This window comes from Poecilia formosa, unplaced genomic scaffold (assembly GCF_000485575.1).
Source record: "Poecilia formosa unplaced genomic scaffold, Poecilia_formosa-5.1.2 Scaffold1119, whole genome shotgun sequence".
Lineage (NCBI taxonomy): Eukaryota > Metazoa > Chordata > Actinopteri > Cyprinodontiformes > Poeciliidae > Poecilia > Poecilia formosa.
Genome location: NW_006801058.1, coordinates 1396 through 12429, shown reverse-complemented (window position 1 = coordinate 12429; position 11034 = coordinate 1396). Strand labels below are relative to the sequence as shown.

Genomic DNA, 11034 nt, shown 5'->3' with positions numbered 1-11034 from the left:
CAGACATTCAGGGGCCCTCCAGACATTCAGGGGCCTCCAGACATTCAGGGGCCCTCCAGACATTCAGGGGCCCTCCAGACATTCAGGGGCCTCCAGGGNGTTATTTTTGAAAAGTGGTTGAGAGTAATCCCTGCTTTACTCTATAATAACTTAAATATTTTTATCTTCTTTTTATTTGTTTTCAGACTTTGTTGAAATAAATAATTCAGCATATAAATTTTCAGATTTGTAAACAATAATCTGATCACACAAAATAACAAGTAAATCATATTCCCTCAAATGACCAGCAGAGGGAGATATTTGCTTTGCTGTAACCCTGTGTTTCCTCAGCCCCTCCTGCACTCCATGTTCTAGATGAGCCTCTATTCCAGAGCAGCTGATTCAAATGACTGCAGGACCATCAGGAGCTGCAGAAACCTGTTAATCACCCAGAGATACAATCCAGGTGGCAGAAGGGAAACACCTGAAACATGCAGGACAGGGGGGCCTGGAGGAAGGAGAGGAAGGTTTTTTTGTAGAGGGCAGCAGGCTGGCTGGGTTGGCGGAGAGCGACTACAACGCGCGGTGTGGATGGTTAAAAAGTTTAAATCAAGATCTGAAAAAGGAGAAGATGAAGAGTTAAGAATACCTCGGACTTCTGGAAGTCGGCGTCGGGGAAATGCTCAAGACTCTATTGGGAAATCCCGAGGACTAGTGAAAGAACTTTGGACGAAGACTACGGCGGGAGACTCAGCTGTGCTGTGAATGGATCAGAGTGGGGTAATAGTATAGATAGTGAAAGTGACGGGAGTCCTGAAGCATCGAGTAGTGAAAGGATGAGTCCAAAAAGAGGAAATTCTTCAGCAATGGCAGGTGTAGAAAAGAAGGGAAGAATAGTGAAAAGCTGGGATGAATCTGAAGAAGAAATGGAGAGGGAAATAAGAGAGTTCAAAGTGATTGTTAGAGTTAACGAGGAGAAGGCGTTGCAAACTATCAGTCCAGTTAAATTATCGATGATTCTGAAGAACCAAGTGGGAGACATCACTAATGCAAAAGTACTAAGAGATGGAAACTTGATGATAAGTTGTAATACAGAAGAACAAAAAGATAGAGCATGTAGGATGAAAGAAATAGGAAAATATAAAGTGACAAGTGTGAGTCTGGTACAAGATGGAGGTAAATGGAAGAAGGGAGTGATTTGGGGGATTCCAATTGAGGTTTCAGATGAGGAAATAAAATCAAATCTCAGAGGAGGAAAAATTAAAAATGTCAGAAGACTTCAGACCTTTAAAAATGGAGAAAAGACCAACAGTGAAAGTATCCTGATAGAGTTTGATGAAGAAAAACTCCCAGAGTCTATTTAGGATATTTGTCCTATAATGTAAGAGAGTATGTCCCACGACCAATTAGATGTTTTAAATGTCAAAGATTTGGCCACACAGCTCAGACATGTAAAGAAAAGAGAAGATGTGCACGATGTGGGGAAGACCATGAATATGAAGAATGCAATAAGAGCAGGGAACCAAAATGCTGTAATTGTGGTGGCAACCACAGTGTGGCATATGGGGGATGTGAAATAATGAAGAGGGAAGTGCAGGTCCAACAAGTTGGAGTAAGAAACAAAATATCCTATGCAGAGGCTGTTAAAGTGGTAAAGCAAAGAACTGAGGTTGGGGTGGAAAACAGGATGAATACAGAATTAAACCAAACAAAAGAAAATAAAATGTTTGTGGATCTAAGAAAATTAGTGACATTTATTGCAGGGGTCATAAATGCAACAATGGAAATTAAATCAAAAACAGAGAGAATTCAAGTGATTGTGAAAGCAGCAGCAAATCATCTTAACATCAATGAAATGACATGGGAGGAAGTGAGGGATGATCTCAGCGCTCAGGCCAGTCAGGAGACAGCTTGGATAGGATAACAACAATATGGTTTTGCTTCTTCAATGGAATGCAAGAAGTTTAATTTCAAATGGACAAGAATTGAAGCATTTTATTGATAAATTAGAAGAAGCTCCAGAGATTATCTGTATACAAGAAACTTGGTTAAAACCCCAATTAGAATTTAAAATACTAAAATATTCTGCTGTCAGATTTGATAGGGCTGAAGGTAATGGTGGGGGATGTGCCATATTTATTAGGGGAGGGTTGCCGTTTAGAGTGATTAAGAGAGGAAAAGAGGATGAGTTTGTAATTGTGGAAATTTGGATAAAGGCAGAGCCATATATTATAATAAATTATTACAATCCATGTAGAAGATTGGACTTGGATAAATTAAAAGAAATTCAGGGACAAAATAAAAATAAAGTTATTTGGTGTGCAGATTTTAATGCTCATAGTAATTTATGGGGAGGGCAGGGAACAGATACAAATGGTGAGATAGTAGAACAGCTGTTGGAAGATGAAATGAAATGAATAAATTAGAATGAAATGAATAAATTAATTTAAAAAAAAATAAAAAAAATAATCAATTAATATGTATGAATGATGGGAGGGGAACAAGAATAGATGTGCATACAGGAAATTACTCAGATATAGATTTAACTTTGGTGTCCAGAGATTTAGCGGGATTATGTGAGTGGAAAATAGAACAAGAAACAACAATAGGTAGTGATCATTTTCCAATTTTTTGTAAAATCCTTATTTCTAAAGAGAAAGGGATAGTAGAAAGGCAGGAAAGGTGGATATTTAGTAAGGCAAAATGGAATATATTTAAATATATATGTGAGAAAAATATGGAGGAAGTCAATTTAAATCTAGATATAGAAAGTATAGAGGAAAAGATCAGGGAAGTTATATTGAAAGCAGCAAGAATAACAATTCCTATAAGTGAAGGTAAGAGCAAAAAGAAAGAGGTGCCTTGGTGGACAAAAGAGTGCAGTGCAGCAATAAGGAGAAGAAATAGAGCTTTTAGAATATTGAAGAAAACACACAATTTTAAAAATTTAATTGAATTTAAAAAATATCAAGCAGAAGCAAAGAAAATTATTAAGAAGGCAAAGAGGACAAAATGGAGAGTTTTTTGTGATTCAATTGGCAGAACAACTCCTATAACTAATGTATGGGGAATGATTAAGAAAATGAAAGGAAATAGACAGGACAGGACATACCCAATTCTAAAACATGAAGAAGGAATAGCAGTAACAAATGAAGAGAAAGTAGAAGTAATGGCAAGAACTTTTGCAAAAATTCATAGTTCAGATAATTTGACAGAACAAGGGAAATTTAGGAGGGAACAGACAAGGAGAGCAAATAATGGTATTTTAGAAGACAGAACAAACCCAGGTAATGTAATGGATGTTTATTTTTCTATGCAGGAAATGAAGAAAGCAATACTGAGATCAGGACTAACAGCACCAGGGAAAGATCAGATATGCTATATTATGCTAAANCCTCCAGGGGCCTCCAGACATTCAGGGGCCCTCCAGACATTCAGGGCCCTCCAGACATTCAGGGCCCTCCAGATATTCAGGGGCCTCCAGACATTCAGGGGCCTCCAGGGGCCTCCAGACATTCAGGGGCCTCCAGACATTCAGGGGCCTCCAGGGGCCTCCAGACATTCAGGGGCCTCCAGGGGCCTCCAGATATTCAGGGGCCTCCAGACATTCAGGGGCCTCCAGGGGCCTCCAGACATTCAGGGGGCTCCAGGGGCCTCCAGACATTCAGGGGCCTTCAGACATTCAGGGGCCTCCAGGGGCCTCCAGATATTCAGGGGCCTTCAGACATTCAGGGGCCTTCAGACATTCAGGGGCCTCCAGGGGCCTCCAGACATCCAGGGGCCCTTCCAGACATCCAGGGGCCCTCCAGACATTCAGGGGCCCTCCAGACATTCAGGGCCCTCCAGACATTCAGGGGCCTCTATAAATGGTTTAATTCTAACACAGACCATAGATCTAAGCCTTTAACATTCATTCATACAGAATGACAATGTTATTAAATGTTCTTGAATTCATTCTGCTCTGGCTTATCTGATGCTGCCTGCTACAATAGTTCTGGGTTTGTTTCACTGTACTATGTAAGGCACACAGCAGAGAGAAAAAAGTACATTTAGGATTTGATTAGGAAGTTTATTTTGTAAAAGCTTAAATAATCATCTTGATAGTTTGATTGTTGTTACCATGGTGACATTAAGGTGTAATCTTTGTGTTTGAGCTGGTTTGTTCACAAATACATCACAGCAATAATAACTAATAATACGTTATTGATTTTGAACTCAGCCTGTTAACCTGGGCTCCTCTCACAGATCCACTAAATCTATATTTAAACTTGTTAGTGATGCTGAGGTTCTGAGTAGGAGGAACCGGGGGCCTAAATCACGATTCTGTCTAGGGCCCCATATTACCTTGGGCCGGCCCTGCATGAAGAGCCGCTGCATCTCTGCTGGAATCTACCTGGAATCTACCTGGAATCCCCTGGTGGCTCCTGTGCCAGTCCTCTGATGCTTTGGAGACATTTTGATTTATTTAATTGTGGCATGTTTGGATTTATGCTGCAGTTCTAATCACTGCTACAGTATTTTCTCTGATGTTCATGTGAAATGTTGTGAAGTCCAAATGGGTCGACTCTTCCTGTATCAGTTGATGCCTCCCCTGTTAAACTCTTTTGGAGCTGCGGTTCTTTAGATCAGGATGTCTGGTTCTGACCCTCAGAGGTGGAACCGACTCAGCGAACCAGGCATTCAGCAGCCTGATGAAGTTAAAGTCAGAAGTCTGCAGCACCTGATGGAGCTGCAGAAACCTGTTAATCACCCAGAGATACAATTCAGGTGGCAGAAGGGAAACAGCTAAAACATGGAGGACAGGAGACCTGAGGACCAGGATGGAGAAACTCTGGTTTAGATTAAAGGCTCCTGAACTCTGGAACAAACCCTCTGAAAACCTGCAATAAGCAGTATGGAGGACTGGTCCTGCCAAAATTGGCAAAAAATGTAGAAATGAATAAATGACGTGACATATTAAATCCAAAAGATACCTTTGATTATGCAGTGTGACACAAATTGTGTTTATAATTTTCAATAGTAATAATTTAACAATGTCACTATTATTTAATTTTCTTTTCCCCCCAATATTCTTTTTGTTTTTATTGTACACATTTTAATGATTTGAAACATTTTAAAGCTGTGCTCTTCCAGTCTGTTTGTTCTTCAGATCCTCTCAGCAGGTCCAGACCAGATTAACGTTGATGTGTCTGTCAAACATCAGGAATCAGTCATTTTATTTTACACTCTGGTTCTCAGCTCAAGAGGAGGAGAGAAGCTTCTCCATCCACCAGGTTCCACTATTTAATTCATTTTGTTTGTTTGCTGTCAGTGTGGACTGACCTGTCCAGGTGACCCCACCTCTCACCTGAAACATCAGCACCTCCTGGGGACATTTTGTAAGAAAATAGATGGATGCTGTGATCTGTAACCTCTGTGCTCTGCTTCCAGTTTTGCCTGGGATTTTCCCAATAAAGAGATTTATTTTAAAGTTTAAATAAATAAACACATACAACATTTCCCCTTACATCTTGTGTAATAGCCAAAAAAAAGAATGTGAGAAAAGGGTATAAATGGACAAAGGAGGAAATTAGAGGGGCGAAAATGCAAAGAGGAAATATTAGAAGAAATAAATCAATATATGATTAAATGAGTGTAAATAAACTGTAAATAAAAAATATCTAAATAAATGGAGAATATGCACTAATAACAGAAACAGAAAGCAGCTAGTGGTGATTCTGGACTTCACTGAGCGGTGAAGCTGAACGGCTCTTATCTGAGCCAACTGTCCTGCTCAGCATTGCTCATAAACCTTCCAGTAAAGAACCAGATCAGACTGAAAGTACAGGAGGCATGTGGGTGTTTCTGTGTCTGAGAGAAGCTCAGAGCGCAGTTCTCTCCCCTCAGCCAGTGAAAAGCTTGTTGTGTCATAATGAACCCAACCCTCTGCACTGGTGCAGCCGTACATAGAGCAGAGAAACAAACCCAGAAGTTTTCAGGTGCAGGAATAACAGCAGCAGCAGCGGATCAGCCTGAGAGGAGGATCTTACACCATGAAGACCTTCATCTGTCTCTGGTTTGTTCTGCTGCTGAGTGTCGTCGATCTGACTCTCTGTGGAGGTGAGCAGTTATCATGTCTTCATCAGAGCAGCAACACTAAACCTCCTGTGAAACCAGTCAGGCTGATTTTACATGTTTTGTTCGTTGTTGATGTGGGATTAAGAAGCTCTTGACTTTAAACTGATCTGAACAAGACATTTTTGACCCATTTGGATTATTTCAACCTGTTTTTACTTGTTTTTTATTGTTATCATTGTTATCAGGGGTCGATGAAAAGGTTGATGGCTGGAACAACAGAGACATGTCTGTGTACTGAATGTAGCCGTATAATAGATTCGTGAGAGAAAAGTTTCTTTGTGTGAATCTTTTGCTTCACTGTTCTGTTATTCTGGTTTAAGCTGTTCTGCAGGACTTTGCTGAATGTTTTCACATAATTAAACACTGAATACATAATCATCAATAAAACATTTATCTGACTGACCTTAACATATTTTTGTTTCACATTATTATTGTTAGAAAACCTGAGTTTGTGTCTGCAAAGGAAACTTTACATGAATGTGTTAATAATAAATAATATCAGAATCTGAACAGATTTGCTGGCCAACATTGTGCTCACAAACACAAACTAGGATTTGACTTCAGTTTCAGGAACTCATTGCATAAAGATGTGCGTATAAAAATAATATATTGTTTCAGATAAAATAAAGCATAAAAGGAACAACATGTATATGTATTTCCAGACATTTTTTTCATTAAACAAGCCAATCAGTAGAAGGTTTTCTGTGATGGTTAAAGATGATTCTCCCAGTTCTCCTCAGGCTGTTTGCTGATCATCATGTTTAATGCAGGAACAGCCTGTGGGGTGAAACTGTCTGTCCAGTGACTCCAGACCTGATGGGTCCCTGCAGGATGATCCTGTCAGTAAATGAAGCAACAGAACAGCCTGAACAATGGTCGGTAGAAAACGACCAGCAGGGGAAGGTTCTCCTTCTTCAGCTGCAGCAGGAAGTCCAGTTTCTGCTGGACCTTCATCTGAACCGTATCAGAGAATCAGAACCAGAGAAAGGCTGGTGGATCTGGGAGGGACTGACAGCAGGTTGATGAGGAGGAGAGGCAGCTCTCCTTCATCTCACTGGGTTTAGCTCCAGGTGGTTCTGACCATCCAACACCCGTCACCTCAGGAGCTTCACAGATGGGTCCCTGACAGGCAGCCATTCATGTAGAGAGGAGGGGGGGGAACCAACCCTGGGGAGGAAGAGGCGGGGGCTGATGGATCTGTTACAGGAGGAGATGCTCCTCATCCTCACCTGCTGCCAGTCAGTGAGGAAGATGATAAAACTACCCACAACATTATTTGACCATAATTCAGTCCATAAGCAAAGAAAAGTGTAAAAATAATGTCTGTCTGTGATAAAGAGATATTTCTATCTGTCTTTGGTTGCAGCCCTTTAGGCTTTGTGCTCTGATGGAAGGATCTAAACTCTGGATGGTTTTCTGTTTGTTTTTGCAGATCCTGTAAAGGTGACAGTAATAGCTGGACAAGATGTCACTCTGACATGTAGAGCTGCTGGAAACGGCAAAGTCTCAGTTGTATGGCTGACCAGAGACAACCTGGAACCAGACAGTGTGCTGCTCTACAGGGATGAGAAGATTAATGAAGAGCAGCAAAATCCACAGTACTTGGGCCGAACCAAACTCCAAAGCCTCATCAGCACCGATGGAGAAATTAATCTGACTTTAGACAGTGTGACAGAGAAGGACAGTGGAGTGTATGAGTGTCGAGTCATGACTGAAATAAAGAGCAACACACGCAGGAAGAGAGCCGCCTCAGAAAGCACCATCATCCACCTGAGGGTTGATCCAGGTGAGAGTTTGTCTCTGGATCAGAACCAGCAGCTCCTGGTTCTGGATCTCAGATCAGATGATGATCAGTGGGATCAGACTAATTCCTGGTTCTGTTCTGCAGGTCGAGGACACATTGGACTGGTAGCTGGGCTGATGGTCGTTCTGACTGTTCTGACTGTGTTTGTCTTGAAGAAGAGGAGATCCTTTCATTCTCTTTCTCTTCATGATGAAGCTGAGAATCCTCAAAACGTAGATATCAGAAGGTCCTCCCTGTTTTCACATGATAGTAATCCAGCCATTAGGAAACCCACAACAACTTTTTATCCTGATGCCGGTCCCAAGCCCGGAGAAAATGGAGAGGGTTGTGTGAGGAAGTGTGTCCAACTGATAGAGGAGGGTAGAGTCCCCCAAAATTATACTTAATTAATAGTAGTTACTTCAACATACTGGTTACAGAAGTAAACGTCCAAGAAATTACCCAAGAATAAAAAAGTATTTTAAAAAAGTTTCTCAATTACTGAGAAACTGATCAAATGATCAATATTTAATATTAAAACTACATTATTGGATGGAGTAAAATATAAAACAAAGTGAAAAGGTTGGTATTTTAAGGACCAAACCGACAACAAACCATATAAGTAAGAAATCTGAATTACTTGATATTTATATCTAACAAATAACTAAAAACATATATATTTTTTTCTAAATCAGTTTCTTTCAATAAAAAACTTATGAAACTTTAACAGAAACTGCAGGTATGTGTCTGTGGTGAGATTTTAGTTAAAACATGTTTGTTCTTCATTCAGTGACGTCACAGCAGATGAAAAATCCAGACATTTTACTCAAATAAGAGAAGCAACACTTCATAGTAAAATGACTCAATAAAATAAAAAGTGTAGTAAAAATACCTCAAAAAGTACATTTTTCAAAAAAGTTACTGAAATAAATGTATTTACTACCCAACTCTGCTAATTATGTTACAACAATAACTGAGAGGAAAATATTTTGGAGTTTATCAGAAATTCAAATTTTCCGGTATTGTTGTTCAGTTGAACCACTTCCATACATACAGCCCTCCCCCCCCTATATACAAACATGTATATACAATTGTATAAATTTATACAGCTATTTTATGCATTTTTTACAATATTAATATAAGAGGTTTGCTGCCCTTCCTGCATAGAAACTCTGAATCACCTGGTCAAATAGGGACGTTTTGTTAATTTTTATTCTGATTTGTTCACATGATTAGAATGAAAAGATGTTTAGTTAAATGTCTCCATGTTTGTCTGTCGTCTGTTAGACGGTTTTCTGCCATTAGACTGTCAATAATGTGGTTATTGACCCACATTATTGGTGTTTCATTGGTTTCTGAAATGTGGTTGATCTGTGTGATGGATGATTGATTGAAGACTAAATTGTTTGGTTATTTGATAAATGTAATTGGTTAATTAATTGTTGAGCTGTTGGGTCTCTTCATGTTTCCTGTGCTGAGAGAAATAATAGTTAAAATGTTAATCTCTGTTTCCTTAAACAGTTTAACCATATTTCTGTCGTGGACACATATATAATGAGCCTTTTAACTGAAGCTTTTGGAGGAAACTCATGAGATCAGTGGGGTTGTTCCTAGAAGAGCTATAATTAATGTGATATATTCTTTAAATTGTTTAGCTCAGCTGTAATATTCATATATAAGTAAATATTTATTGGGTGCCATTTATTTTTTTATCTACAGACATTTATTTTTTTTTACTATTTTTGTGTGAATATTGTCTTGTTTTAAAATTTCCCTCATTTCTTAGTTAATGCTTATGAATCAATCAAGATAGAATGTAAAATGTAGCTCATTGCTTTAAATGTATGATGGTTGATGTATCAGTTTAAATAAATATACCTCACATTGTATTCAGCATTGAATAAAATTATCACACTGAGGCTCTGCAGCTGAGAGCAGCAAAGCTGCTGCAGGTTTGGTCAAGTCTAGCAGGAGAATGTGAACAATTTTAAAATTAAACAGGTTCCTGTTCAGTCATGTCATGCAGCTTGATAAGCCTGTGAAACCAGAACAGAAAGTGTAGGTTTTAAATTTAGACTTTTTGCTGATAGTTTGAGCTTTTATGGTCAGAACTTTGAACAGATAATGAAAGGCTTGATGCACCGTCTGTGGGTTGTAATCATTTGCATCTCCATGAAAAGCTTCTCTGTAATTTAATCTACAGAGGAATCATTTGACTGTTGGCTGTAAAAACCGTCTGTGACAGAAGAATCACATGAACAAATGGAGTTTTAGAAGAAATGAGACATTTCTAAATATTTATGTTGTAAATTTAAAAAGATATTTCATTTTATACTTATGGAGTCAGAAAGTTAGCTTGTAGTGTCAGTAAAATATCCCAGTAACTGATCTACTCAGCACATCTTTCATGTCATTAATGTGATTCTGCAGACATGATGAAGAACGGCACCAGAAACAACAACCATGGTTCTTATTTTACCTTTTAAGCATTTATTCTTGCAGAACATTATATGTTTAAACTGAGCTGTCCTTAAAGAGCTCATATGAATTTCATTTGATTACTATGTTCCTGCTTCACAGCTTCAGTCGGCTTATGGCCTGAACAGGGTGCAGGCGGTTGAGAAACCACTTCTCATTCGTTTCTCAGAAAAGCCGAGGCCTGTTTACCAGAACAGCCCTCAGGGTTTTTCCGAGAAACGCTCTGCCCTGTTCGTGAGAATCAAATGTCAACACAGTTAATCACCCGTAGGTCAACACGCCCTCTGGACTTTGTTCCTGCTGGTGGAAAAACCCTAGACGTTATCTAAATGCTTTAAATAAAAACCCATGACTCTGATAAAGAAAACATGTACTAAACTTCTTTAGTTTGATTTCTCTTCTATTTCTACAATAAAGATTCAGTTGATCACTTTTATTTTAAATTAAAAATAAACCTGAAAGAAAAGAACAAGGATCTTTGAACTGAAGTTGTTTTTCTTCCTCCTTCATGTGAATCATTAGCAGGTTTTCAACAGCAGATCTTTGTTTTTCACTGTTGTTCCTCATAATGTGAGGAAGAGGAGCAGATCATCAGAGGAAGGAAACATGGCTGATCTGATAGCAGTGAAGTGGTTCCTGTCAGAACTTGTTTCTGTTCTTTCACAACAGATCAGGTT

At 39.1% G+C, this 11034-nt stretch overlaps 1 protein-coding gene across 1 annotated transcript; it reads left to right on the top strand.

The window, feature by feature from the left end:
- Positions 1-5884: 5884 nt before the first annotated feature.
- Positions 5885-10832, top strand: LOC103132542 (butyrophilin subfamily 1 member A1-like). The gene is made up of 3 exons (XM_007544351.2): positions 5885-6078; positions 7529-7882; positions 7985-10832. The coding sequence occupies exons 1-3, from the start codon at positions 6012-6014 to the stop codon at positions 8284-8286; spliced, it is 723 nt and encodes a 240-aa protein (XP_007544413.1). The 5' UTR covers positions 5885-6011; the 3' UTR covers positions 8287-10832.
- The last annotated feature ends 202 nt before the right edge of the window (positions 10833-11034 follow it).

What these genes read in the sequence shown, in the direction of transcription:
- LOC103132542 (XM_007544351.2), top strand. Translation starts at nt 6,012, where the DNA reads ATGAAGACCTTCATCTGTCTCTGGTTTGTTCTGCTGCTGAGTGTCGTC. An exon ending in CGATCTGACTCTCTGTGGAG is followed by an intron (nt 6,079 to 7,528) that starts GTGAGCAGTTAT and finishes TTGTTTTTGCAG; the next exon opens with ATCCTGTAAAGGTGACAGTA. An exon ending in CCACCTGAGGGTTGATCCAG is followed by an intron (nt 7,883 to 7,984) that starts GTGAGAGTTTGT and finishes TCTGTTCTGCAG; the next exon opens with GTCGAGGACACATTGGACTG.